Below are 14,189 nucleotides of genomic sequence, written 5' to 3'. Positions count from 1 at the left end.
TGACCCACATCGGGGCCTGGGGGCAATATAATAATAATAATTATTCACAGTAAATTGAATTTATGATAAAATAACAACAAAATTGAAAATAAAATGATAATAATAAAGAACCATAAATAAATACAAAAATGAAAAAAAAAATTGGTCAATTGTGAGAAACAATATATGTATGTTGTGTTGTTAATAGTAAGAGAGACAATTGAGACCCTGCAATTGTGTGTAAATGAGGCAGAAAGTGAGACCACCAACCTGGGACTTGGTCACAATTTTTGTGATGCCATATGGCAGTAGGGTCTGTCATTAGACAACACATTATGCTTCCAATATCTTCCCAGGCGGTAGTACCTCCCTGTTTGGTAGCTGCCTACTACCTACTACCAGATGGCGCCATGTTTAGCAGCATCCTCACATGGTTGGTGCCTGAGTGAAAAGACCAACTGCTTGGGTAACAGATTTTTTCTGCACTGGGTCTATTTATAATTACTTTGCAAATATAAATATTTATTTAAATGTACATACAATACTAAAAACATAAAATAACACTAATAAATCAGTGTAATTCCGAGCTGAGCTAACGAGGCAAAGGGTGAGTGACGAGGCAGTAGGTGAAGTGACATGCCAAGACACTTACACAGCACACACATTGACAGCACTACTAAATCATTGTCTTATAACATTATACTTTATAATTTCTATTTTAAAATTAATTGATATACAGGGATCAATGACGTCATACAACGCCAGTATTAGAAGCATTATAATGTATGCCCTTCACCCTATCCACTTGAGCCACCTCCTGCCAGTGGCCGGGGAGAGGGGTTAAGCATTTTTCAATACAACTAAGTTTCTATAATCATTTTACACTTTCTGATTACACAATAGTTTCCATGTCATAATTCATAGTTGTATAGGCATCTTCGTAGGGGGTGTTTGTGTCCCTCAGGAGGTCAGGGCTGTAGGGCATGTGTGTGTCCAGGTCAGGGCTGTGTGTGTGTGGGGCTGTGTGTGTCCCCAGGAGGTCAGGGCTGTAGGGCATGTGTGTCCCCAGGAGGTCAGGCTGCATGTGTGTGTGTGTCCCCAGGAGTCAGGGCTGTGGGCATGTGTGTGTCCCCAGGAGGTCAGGGCTGTAGAGCATGTGTGTCCCCCAGGTCAGGGCTGTGAGAGCATGTGTGTCCCCAGGGAGGTCGGGGCTGTAGAGCATGTGTGTGTCCCCAGGAGGTCAGGGCTGTAGAGCATGTGTGTGTCCCCAGGAGGTCAGGCTGTAGAGCATGTGTGTCCCCCAGGAGGTCAGGGCTGTAGAGCTGTATGTGTGTCCCCCAGGAGGTCAGGGCTGTAGAGCATGTTTGTGTCCCCAGGAGGTCAGGGCCTGTAGAGCATGTGTGTGTCCCCAGGAGGTCAGGGCTGTAGAGCATGTGTGTCCCCAGGAGGTCAGGGCTGTAGAGCATGTGTGTGTGTCCCCAGGAGGTCAGGGCTGTAGAGCATGTGTGTGTCCCCAGGAGGTCAGGGCTGTAGAGCATGTGTGTGCCCCCATTGGGTATGACTTTCTTGGGGTGGTATCCCATCCCCTGAGCAACGCTCTTGTGCGTTATGCAGAAGACCCGACAACCGTGCCCTTATCCACTACCTCCTAAGATGTCCCCACCACAGCTTCTGTGATCTCTGCTGGACCACCACTCCGACCCCTAGCGGAACACGCGATGATCCTCCCCTACTGGCAGATACTACTGTAAATACAGTGAACCCCGCTTTACGCGGTTTCACTTCTACGTTTCTACATTCGCGGTATCCTGCCAGAACCAGTTTGCACTACTGTGGTGCATCTACTCATATACGGGTGAAGTATAATTTTTTATTTAGCTCATAAAATTCATAAAAATTACCGGCCAGAATATAATTAACATTGCTGGAATTCTTACAATTTGATGATCATTTTGAATATAAGCATCATAGATTTTGCATTAGACATACAAATTTTAGATCTAATGCAAGTATTTTGTTTACTCTGAGTAAATATGTTATCTTTTGTGCAAAATATATGACATTTATATTCAAAATTTTCCTGGTCTTACAGGGAATCCAGCAACGTCAGTATTTTCAACAATGTTTTTATGTGCTTTGAGAATTTGCAGCCCGGAATTCCTCGAATTCATTGATGAGGAATATAATTATATCTATAATATTGGCTCAAACCTTAAATACCCTAGGATTTCATAGACAAATGCGTGAAAATTTTTAAGAAATCTTTTTATAGAACTGATCCCAAGCCCACCCATGACCATAAGAATCTCTTAGTATTACTATTTAACGTAAATTTCAAATTCTTCACAACTAAAAATTGAATGTCAATGTGGCATTTAAAAGTTCACACTGTTAAAAACAAAATGTTAATCAAGAACTCCCCAACAATACAAATGGCTGCATTTATAAAGTCCCTTGGTAAGGAATGTTATATGTTTTACTTAGGCCAAAATGTAAAGATTCAGAATTAGACTTAAACAACAGATAAATATAGTGTTAGACAGGACCAGAATCCAATGCTCTGTTTGTTCATTTCAGGATAATAAACATTGCATTGATTCGGGATAATGCTTCTTCTCAATATTAATACCTTTGTAATTCAATTGACAGTAGAACATTATAGACCCTAGTCTCATTAAACATACTGAATCCGTTAACATGAATTTGAGTAATGGTATGTACAAATTGGACAATTTTGTAATTAAGAAGATTTGTAACCAGGTGGAGAAGGTTGGGTCAGTTTTTCCCTCTGACCTGACCAAATGACCCTTTTGCGGTGCTTTTTGTGAAGATTAGTAGGGTCATAACCATTCTGAAACCGAAAAGCCTGAACCAAATTCCTCTGGCCCCAAGGATTGGATAAGGGATTGTCAACCTGTAATTTCCTGAAAATTTTTGTACTAGGGGAAGTGTCGTGATGTCCTGGTGGTTGTAAGCTCCAGTAGTTGTATTTATTTTCCTCACCCCCTCCGTAATTTTCTTCGCCAGCATCATGAGGCATGGTTCAAAATCATCGACAACACTGTTATCAGTAAGTGAAATCACTGTGATAAACGAGAACTGTGTTACCAAGCCACGAGAAAATGGTGGCAAATGTAGGTCAAAGTTACATCGCACAGTTGGTCTCACATTAGGCGTTAATGTAACCTGGAGTGGTCCCGCCGAAAAGTGAACAACAAGCAACATATGGGATTAATTGAAATGGAGTCCAGGCCCATCCCCAAACTCCACTCTTTTTGACTCACACAACAACTATGTTGTAGTAAAAATTTATCTTAACTCTTACAGATGGTATGAAAACAAGTAATATAGAAGAGGTTAGTTAGAAAGATAAAGGTTAACTGTAGGAAAATAAAGAATAGGTTAAAAATCCAAAATTTGGTGTAACTTACAGTAGTAGGAAGAGATGGTCGGGTACACGGGATGGAGGCTGGTTCGGCAGAGGGCAGAGATTATTGGCTCCTCAGGTGAATCAATTACTAGGTGAATCACCATCACTGTTACAGTTGTCAGGGCTTCCCCGACAAATCAAAGTCAACTTCACTGTCACTATCACTGGCTTGGGCTGGCTGTAGGTTGCGTGAAGAAATTGTTATGCTTTTGCTGACTGCCGATGATGTTGCTGCGGATACCTGATGCACGGCTCCAGCAGCCTGCACCAGCCGTTGCGGAAGACTTCATAATGTCATCGCCATTGTCATGGAAAGGAAGGGATTTCATCTTCGCACACCCATGGCAATTCCTTAATATCACTGACTTAAATTGTGTTCTTCGGAGATCAGACTTCCACCTTCTTCCTCCTCTTCACTGGACGTTCTTCCATCATCTCGCGGCAGTCACTTCAGGGATTCTGATCACCCAGGATGTCGTCGTCAGCAGGTCTCTGGAGAAGCCTGAACTGTAACAAGTCTGCGAGTTTTCTGGCAAGGTCCACTGCTACTGCAACATTCTGAACTCTCATCAGTCACAGATTGACTCTCCTCTCACCTGGTATTCATATGCAACACACGTTCCATGCGTGACGAGAATTGTAGCAATAGACAGCGATCCCATGGACTCACCAAGATGTCCACAGCTTTCTTGATGTTAAATATTCCAGAATTGTTTGAAGAGTATTTTTGCTGTTCTAACCGCGGTTCCTCATCTTTTGTCGCTTCTTGCTATCGGTGGTGTCACTCAGGTCACTTAACTCTCCTTGGTGTTGCGTAGTCGCTCAGAGCTGGAATTTTTTGTTGAGAATTGTAGCCACATTGCAAATCAACTCCCGGTCCATATATGGGCTGTAATATAGACGTAGTGTTGGGAGAAGGAAGACCACTTTTTATGTTGGGGTGACGGATCAACAGTAGGGCGAGTGTCCTGGTGCGCTATCCAGCAGCAACAAAATTATTAAATGGGACATTCTTGTTGCTCAGCAGAATTCCCCTTACATCGAACAAACAGTCATCAAACCAGAGAGAGGGACAGTGTAGAGGAACATCCATGCCTTTACGCAGCGTCAGCCAGTGGACATTTAGCTGGTCATGTCCATGGTTTTGTAGGCGCGGCCATGTGCTGTGTGTGTGGATCACCGATAACTTGAGCTTACAGGTACCGAGGCATTGGTGGCAAACAGGACGGTGATGCTCCTTCTGCATTTTCCGGCCCCAATCCTGCTGGCATTCTTCACAATGGTAATTTGAAGGTAGTTTTCTCCAGAAAGACCAGATTCGTCCATGTTAACACCTGGTCGTCACTGTACTGTCCTTCCTCCATAATCTCAATGCAAAACGGTGAGGAAATTCCTCGAGCCGCAGCACGATCAGCACTGCTTCTTCACCACCAATGTTTATATTGGTGATTCGAAACCCGATCTTAAACCTCTGTAACCAATTCAGAGGAAGCAGTAGCGGGTCGGCCTTTGTAATTCTAATTTTCAGCGCCAATGCTTATGTACAGTTCACGGTAAAGTGTAGTCCTTCACAGAGCGCGTGTCGACCGTCATGTCTGTCGCGTCGACGCACCGCTGGGTAATTACAAGTAATTTTTCTGTCTTGAGAAGCTAATCGGTTGTGAAATACTTGATCAGCAGAAGCACCTGCAGATTTTGTGGATTTCATGTGCTTTTTTGATCTTGGCTGTATCCTTTCTGATCGTGCGAATCGCAGATTCGATCGCCATGCTGGCGCGCGAGACTTGCCGTGTCTTTTCTCCAAATCTTAACAATTTGGTACTTCACCTGTAGCTTATGAACGTCGTGTCCTCTTTGGCTTAGTGCCGCTGGGTCCAGGTAAGGGAAAGGTTTTTTCTGGGTGGTGAACCGCGGAAGCCATTTACGTGAACAATGATGCGCCGCTAACACGAGTGGCCTGGAGGATGAGACTGTCGCGGGTTGTGGTCAAGCGTCGCCTTCTTCCTCCCTCCCCTCCCTGCCCGGTGGACACGTCATATTACTTTTCACCTCCCACAGCTAGCAGCAGAGGAGGGTAGGGATGCATGGCCAATCACAGGTCTTGTATCGCCATATGACGCCAGTGATAACGAACAAAGACACATCAGGTAACTCATCAGCGCGGCTTGCCCAAGCGTAGAGGGAGGAGGAGGAGGAGGCAGTGTGGTATGGCAGGCGGGTGGCGCGGGGAAAATTTGTAATAGCGCCGCGCCGACACTTCGTAATGGCGCCGCGCATCGCGAATGTGAAATGTTAGGTTCTGCGCACCGCGTAACGGTGAAAACGCGAACGCGGACCGCTTAATGTGAGGACCAACTGTACATGACAGAATGCTTGATGTTATTTAAAATATTATTTGTGACATTTTTTGATAAATTTTTATCACAGAATATTGTGTGAGGAAGGATTTCCAATAGTCAGAGGCACAGTATCATCCTATCCAATACATTTAGCATCTGAAGTTATCGCCATTTTTATTCCAGTGGACCATGGGGTCTACTAGATACTACTTGTTTGGTGACTTTACATCATTTTTATTGATTCACAATACTGTAACTATGTATATTTTTCCAGCGACGAGCAATGCGTCTACAGCAACAACAGCAGCAGAAGGCCCTTAATCAAGAGCAACAAAGGGCTCATCTGGCTGAAAGGGAAAAGCATCTCATTGCTCGTCCAGTCTGGGCCTCACAGCAAGATGACCAATGATGAGGACTGAAAACATATTTTAGAAAATGCAAGAATTACTGTTAGGATGCAGACATGGGATACACTCTACTGTACTAATAGTACAAACAATAGTTAGAAGAAAATCTACTTTAATAAATTAGAAATGCTTTTAGGGCCTATAGAAATAATGACCTTTGGTAGTCCTATGATATGAGGGCCAAAAATAGACTATCACTTCATTTACTACTGGAATAACTATATATGGTTCCTTTTACCGTAAAACCAAGTACTGTACAGGGATATCTCGCTATATCCGGACCTAAGGTAAAAGAAAGGATAGATTGGCAAGGGTGATTGTAGAAAATGGTGGCTTGTTACATTGCCTTGTGAATTTACCTTGTTTACGGTGACCAGGCTTAATATTATTTGTAGAACCAATAATTACAAATGCACTTTAATATTAATTCTACTTTGCTGTAATCACTCAGTAAGGCTGGCTGGATGAAGAGAGAACTCAACTGCAGCTGTCCTTTCAAACTCTTTTATACAAGAGGTGATGCCACAACATGATTAAAATGATTGACAACGAAAATGCTTGCCTTCAACTTAGATACGCGATATTTTAAATACCTATAATACATCCGCCATTCCCTAGACATCCAATATATATTTTCATATACTGTATATGACAGATTGTAGACCATAACCAGCCTATCGTAATGATTGCTGTAATATACAGGGTATCTAGCAATAATAATTATGGTATGCTCTACATTGCCTTACTACAGTAAGTCCCCCTAAGTTGAACTTTATGGGGCTCAAGGTAGTCCAACTTATGTAGGACCCCCTCTGGTAAATTCAACCACCATTTTGCTGAAAAATCACATCTAAAAGTATAATTAAATTTAACATTACTTATTTCTAGTGTACTTACATTATAGCTTATGAATTTGTAGATTATATTTATCTGTACAGTTACACTTAAGACTAGCATTTATTTTTTGGTTTAATCACTGTTGGAATCGAGGATGCGAGGTGGCAGATCGGGGGTTACCACTAATTCTGACTGAAGTGTATGGCGAGTGATGGCAGACCCTAGTCTGATTAATGGTGGTTTCCATCCTATGGAAGCTTGACTTAGGGAGTCTTATACAATAATGTGTTAGTTGTTTCGCTGATACTGATTTTTTCCAAAAATTAAAGAAAAAATAATGCGACAGTAATGAACTACTTTGGGTAAACTTGGAACACTAAACAACCCCCAAATTCCTCTGCCATGTCCCATCCCCAGTGCTCGTTTATGCATCACCGCTACCTTTGCCTGATCTTATCTGTTTTAGAGTGGGTAAAACTTTATCAAAACCCTGTAAAATGAATGGAAAATGCCCAGCAAATGATATTTGTGCCTTTGATAAGAAACAAACAAGGAAAAGTATTAATCTAGAAATTAAGTTAGATGTGTTAAGGAGTTTTGAAGCTGGTGAACAAGCTGTTGACATCACCAGAATGCTTGGCCTACCCACTATCTTCAGTGAGTGTGATCTAAACAGAGAATGCAGCTCTACAATTAACAAGTTAATAACCAATAACATTAGCTGCTACAATGAGCTGTACAAACAGAAGAAGAAGAAGAAAGCTGTCCAGGTTTTTTCCTTAATATTTTAACCCCCTCTGCACCAGGCTATGGTAGGCATACACACCTCTACCATACAGGTATGTGGGGGGTTCTAAATTTACAAAGTGGTCATGCATGATATACACAGTGAAGAAATACATGTACTTGCCACAGGTTGGCAACATAGAGGCTTGGAAGGTTCAAGTAACTGACAACGGATCTGCTGATGGTCAAGATCTCTACTGCTGCTTGGGTAAAAACATGTGAGGTGCCACTGAGAAGGGAGGCATGTGTGATCGAGCCAAAGATAATGGCCTACTTGGCAACAAGAACTAACCAGGCCCATGTGGTATTAATATTGAAACAGTTTATTTAGCCCCCCAAAAGTACATAAAGAGTGAACAATATTAATACTATGACATGGCTGAGCCAATTGAGAGCTTGAGCTCTCTTAGAGTACCACAAAATAATATCTGTCATATGATGGGAACAGAAAACTGGGATTAAATATCCATCCTTAAATGAAGAAGCAGGCAATCCTGCAACTTTGTCTCCAAAATCCCCCACTCCCTATTACGGTTGGTGTATATAAAGGTATGCAGTTTCCTTAACCAACTGGTAAATGTTGTACAGTACTTTTAGGAATCTCTCCATTAGCCAGAATCTTTGATCCCCAGAACTCTCTGATAACCAGGAAAAAAATTATGAGCATTCCTGGAAAAATTTCTCGATCCTGGTCATGGGAACGAATTTCCAAGACTTGCATCTATGTGCATTTCTAGAAAATAATGAGAAAAACAGGAGAAATTGCATCATATTTCCGATGCGGTAATGCGTGGGTGATTAGGCTCAGAGTGCTTGTGAACTAGGATTGGCCACTAATGTAATGTGATTACATGGGATGCCTATGATTGGCTGATGTATCTTGTAGCCTATCTCCTCAAACTCTAACATCATGACACTCTTAGTTCATAATCTGCTGCCATTGAACAAGCTTATTCACTTGCTCGCTGATGTTTTTGTATACAATCTGTGTTGTACAGTACTGTATATTACTGTACCAGCACATAATCAGCTAAGAAGTACCATTAAAGCAGTGTTAAGACATAAAAAGCTAGTAAAGTTACTGATTGTATACTGTACTGTACCTTCAGTAAGTGTGAGAGTACCATGTGTACAGTACTGTACATAGCAGAGTGGACAGTGTATGCTAGTGTTTGAAGGGTGTATGTACAGTATACAGTGCATGTATAATCCCTCCTTCATGGAGGGAGAAGAGAGTGACTGACTGTTAATAACACCTGCTTCAGGAGATGGTTACAGGATAAAGGCAGGTCAACCTGTATCATCATATCCCCATTTGGCCTGTCTGCATTACAAGTTTAAGACATCAGCATCTGCTGGTGAGTACAGTATAGTGTATACCAGCGTCCCCAACCTGGAGTTCAGGCACTATGGCACCCACAAAACCATATTTGGAGCCTGCAGGGGTTTATTAGAAAATTTTGAAATATTTGGGATCTTTTGTCGGTGAAAAATAATTAAAATATGTACTAACTTGATATGACTTTATAGTTTGCCAAGACAGAGAGAGGAGAGCAACTGAACTGGAGATGAAAATAGTTACTGTACTTTGCATACTGACTTTCAATTGAAAAGCAAAGCAGAGCACCCAGAATTTTGGACATTAGTGGATTCAGGGAAATTTGCACTTTTGAAGATTTATCAAAGACTAAGTTGTGCTTTGGTACTACTCACATGTGAATTGGGCTTTTCAACAATGAAGGTTTTAAAATTCAAGTACAGTATAGTATAGGTCACGTCTAACTGACAGTTACCTGAATGACTGCTTGAGAATGGCAGCTACAAATTACACCCCTGAGATTTCCAAGCGAGTAGAAGAAATGCAGAGGCAGCCATTTTGTCCAAGTCTGAAGCAAAATCTGATGGCACAATGTTGGTCAATACTGCCCTCCATGTTGAGGGTTGAGTGGCAATTGACTCAACTTAGCAGATGAGCCCGCATAAAAATCACACAAAGCTGCAATGCGGCTGTTGGCGCTACCGATTCCTTCCAAATCGCCGTAGTAAACAACTTATACCCAAGGTGAGTAACTGCCGATGATTTATTTATACAGTACAGAATATCTGAAAAGAAAAACATTTTATGAAGCCAGTCATCTTCAGGGGTGAGTACAGACTAAGGAGAAGTACATAACAAGGTACAGTATATATATACAGACGAAGATGAGATCAAGTCCACAATGGTCAGGTATTAGGTAATGACCCTACTAATCTTCAAAAAGCACCGCAGTAGTTGGTAGTCAGGTCAGAGGGTAAGATGACCTAACCTCACCTGGTTACAAGGTCGCCCAGTCATCAAAACATTCCTGAGTTCTTCACCTGCCACCCACCACAGCCGGCCCAAGTCAGTGATAGTGAGGATATGGACATAAGGACTTTGAGGGGTTTGACAAAGAGGCCCTGCAGGCCTCTGTGGTGGATAGTGATACAGGTGAGGGCCAATAATCTGCCCTCTGCCTCGGAACCAACCTCCCCCATCCCCTGTGCCCAGCCATCTTTTCTACTAATGTAAGTGTTAAAAACCTAATATTATTGATATTTCTCTTAATTATTAATTGTGTGTGCATACCATCATAAAATTAAGAAGTTATTTTTACTACAACCTAGGTATTGTGTCTGAAAAGTGGGGTTTGGGGGCCAATTCAGTCTATTTCAATTAATCCCTTATGTTCTGTTGTTCACTTTACGCGTTTCCCGCTTTATGCGTTATTTGGCGCCATTCATTTTTAGATATACTGTACCTGTATCTCATTTATAAGACATTGTTTATCTAAGCCAAGAGTTGTACGTCTTACATATTTCACCTCCCTGTCAGAAAATGTAACGGCGCGATGTACTTTATCTAAGACGAGCAGTGTTGAGCATTTTGTTGCAAGACTATGGATGATAGATAAGATCTGTACATATCATATTAAGTCTTCAACACAAGATATTTATTGTTAACTCAAAATTAAATATCTTGTGAATAAAACTTTTCAATTTGGTCTTGTCTCATGTCATGCCTTTATACAGGTGTGTTACCAAAGTCGAGAAAAAAGATTGTCTCCGGCCAGCTTTTTTTTTTTATTATGTCCCGTAATATCCCCGCCGAGAGCCTCCGTCGTTTACTTTTAATGTACAGTAACCCTCACTTTACGCTGTTAAACCCGCAAGGTCCCGCAGAGTGAATAACATATCATATGGGATTAATTGAAATAGAGTCGGGCCGACCCCAAACTCCACTTTTGACTACACAACTATGTTGTAGTAAAAATTTTATCTTAACTTTTATGCGATGGTATGAAAACAAATAATATAGAAGACGTTAGGTTAGAAAAATAAAGGTTAACATAGGAAAAATAAAGGTTAGGTTAGGGAAACTAAAGTTATGTGGAACACTTACGTTAGGTGCAGAAGAGATGGGTCGGGCGATGGGGATGGAGGCTGGTTCCGAGGCAGAGGGCAGGTTACTGGCCCTCAGGTGAATCACCATTAGGGCAAGTGCATCATCATCACTGTCATTTACAGCTGTCAGGGCTTCCCTGACAAACTCTCAAAGTCATCTTCACTGTCATCATCACTGGCTTGGGCTGGCTGTGGTGGGTTGCGGGTGAAGAAATCTGTTATGCTTTGCTGACGGCTGGTGTTGATGTTATTGTGATACACCTTGATGTAGGGCTCCATAGTCTGCAACAGCTGGGTAGTGAAGATTTCATACCTGTTTGCGCCAGGGTCGTCGGAAAGGAGGAGCTTGGCTTTCGATACACTCGATGTTCCCTAACATTACTATGGATAAGTAGTGTTCTTTTGGGATGACGACCACCTGCATCTTCACTGACGCCGTCATCATCATCTGCCATCTGCCGGGTAGTCACAGCAGGTTCCATTATCACTTCCAGGATGTCGTCGCTGGTGGTCTCCGGAGAAGCCTGAACTGTAACGGTTCGCGCAGCTTTCGGCAAGGTCCATCAAGTTACTGCAACAGTCTGAACCTCACTAGTCATAGATTGACTCCTCCTCTCACCTGGTATTCCATGCAACACATGTCTCCATGCGTGACGAATTGTAGCAATAGACAGCTGGATCCCATGACTCCACCAAGAAGTACACAGCTTTTTGATGTTAAATACTCTCCAGAATTGTTTAGCTGCATGCTGTGCCAACTGTTGATCCTCATCTTCTTCGCTTCATATCGGTGGTGGTGCTCACTCAGGTTGGCATTTAACCTCCTGGTGTTGGTGTAGTCGTTCAGGAGTGTGGAACTTTTTCGTAGAGAATGCAGCTTTTACATTACAGATTAACCTTGGTCCATGGGCTGTAATATTAGACGAGTGTTGGGAGGCAAGGGGAAGACCACTTTTATGTTGGGGTGGACGCATCTAACAGTAGCGTAGTGTCCTGCGCGTTGTCCAGCAGCAACAAAAATCTTGAATGGCACATTCTGCCGCCACAGAATTTCTTTTTTACATCGGGAACAAAACAGTCATCAAACCAGAGGGACAGCGAGAACATCCACGCTTACGCGGCGGTCAGCCAGTGACATAGCTTGGTCATGTCTATGGTTTTGTAGGCGGCGGGTTATGCGTTGTGTGGATCACCGACAACTTGAGCTTACAGGTACTGGAGGCATTGGTGGTAAACAGACGGTGATGTGCGCTTCCTTCTGCATCTTCCGCCCCAATCTTGCTGGCATTCTTACAACAAAGCGATCGGAAGGTAGCTTTTTCCAGAAAGACCAGGTTCGGCCCATGTTAAACACCTGGTCATCACTGTACTGTTCTTCCTCCATAATTCAATGAAAAACGGAGGAAATTCCCTAGTTGCAGCACGTCAGCACCGCTATTCACCACCAATGTTTATATTATGATCTTGTTCCGATCTTAAACCTCTGTAACCACCAGAGGAAGCATTAGCGGTTTGGGCTCTGTAATTCTATCTTCGTGCTTTCACTGCAATGTACAGTTCACGTATGTAGTCCTTAACAGAGCCAGGTCGACCATGTTCCGCCTTACCATTTAATCAAGCAATTTCACAAGTAATTTTTCTGTCTTGAGAAGCACCTTGGTTGTGAAAAATATTTGATCATAGAAGCACCTGCAGATTTGTGGATTCTATATGTGCTCCTTTATCTTGGTTGCATCCTTTCTTATTGTTCAATCAGAGATTCATTTCACACCATGCTGGCGCGCTTAAATCAAGCTGCCTTGTTCCTTTTTCCAACTCTGGATGATGATATACTTCACCGTAGTTTGGCGAACGCCGTGTCTTTGGCTGAAAGCGGGGTCCAGGTATGAAAGGTTTCTGGGGCGGTGAACTGGGCGGAAATATTTTAGTGAACAACGGATGCATCGCTTACACGGTCTGGCGTGGGAGGGATGAAACTGGCGCTGCTAGGTCATCAAGACAAATTTTTCTCCCTCCTCCTTTCCCCGGTGGACACGGGGCCATAATACTTTAAGCCACCATAGCTAGCAGCAGAGGGGTAGGGATGCATGGCCAATCACAGTCCGACACGCTATATGACGTCGGTGATAACGCTATCAAAGAGACACACTGCGCAACCTTACCGCCATGCTTGCCTAAGCCGGAGGGAGGAGGAGGAGGGAGAGGCGAGAGCACAGGCAGGCAGGCGGGTATGACCCAAAATAAAGGCCGGGCTACCGACACACTGCTGTGAATGGGGTTCACGCATCGCGAATGAGCACGCGCAGTTCTGGCAGGGCACCGCTAACGTGAAAAACGCTGAATGTGGGGCACGGAAAGTGAGGGTTGATCAGATACGGAGACCGAAATCACAAATTTACGGTTTACGACGAGACGCGAACGTGCAACGTCACGGAAGAAATATTGGCCGAACATTTATGGTAAATAATTTATTTCTTCACCTACAAAGCACTTGGAGATGGTTTATTACTGCCACACGATCAGAGTTTCGTTGTTTTACCCCGTAATTTCCTTCATGTTTCGTGCCCTGCCCGCTATGGGTGATTTATGATCGTAGATAGAGAAAAAAAAATCTTAAAATTAAAGAAAAAGTTGTATCATTTTTATTACGATCATCCAAACATTTGTGGATAAAATGAATGAAATAGAAAAACTGCTTCTGGTGTTAAACCACGGCTTTGAGACTGTCTCGGCGACCGACGTCGAGCCCACGTGTTTCCGAGGGGCCGTCTCCACCTTTCAGTCACTCACCTGTGGTGTCCCCGAAGATACTACTACTACTACTACTAATGTTTGGAAAGGCAGTTGTCAAAATACCATCCGGAAAGGGTTGTCACTGACTTGTCAGATTCAGAAGAGAAAATGTCTTTAAATTGCAAAAACTCATCTAGAACAGATGCTTCCAGGTCACTGGAATAGGTACTGACAGCCAATGGTGTCATACTCCGT

General features: G+C 42.8%; 1 protein-coding gene across 1 annotated transcript in view; it reads left to right on the top strand.

Moving 5' to 3' along the window:
- The window catches only part of LOC121861182 (biogenesis of lysosome-related organelles complex 1 subunit 6-like), a 34,997-nt gene extending 25,702 nt beyond the window's left edge, over positions 1–9,295 (top strand). The window contains exon 4 of the mRNA XM_042358744.1: positions 6,023–9,295. Coding sequence (XP_042214678.1) covers positions 6,023–6,157 — 135 coding nt within the window. The 3' untranslated portion in view covers positions 6,158–9,295. The remainder of the gene's footprint in view (positions 1–6,022) is intronic.
- The last annotated feature ends 4,894 nt before the right edge of the window (positions 9,296–14,189 follow it).

Source organism: Homarus americanus, unplaced genomic scaffold (genome assembly GCF_018991925.1).
Source record: "Homarus americanus isolate GMGI-L3 unplaced genomic scaffold, GMGI_Hamer_2.0 scaffold21314, whole genome shotgun sequence".
In the NCBI taxonomy this organism is placed as follows: domain Eukaryota; kingdom Metazoa; phylum Arthropoda; class Malacostraca; order Decapoda; family Nephropidae; genus Homarus; species Homarus americanus.
This window is presented reverse-complemented; position numbering and strand designations above follow the sequence as displayed.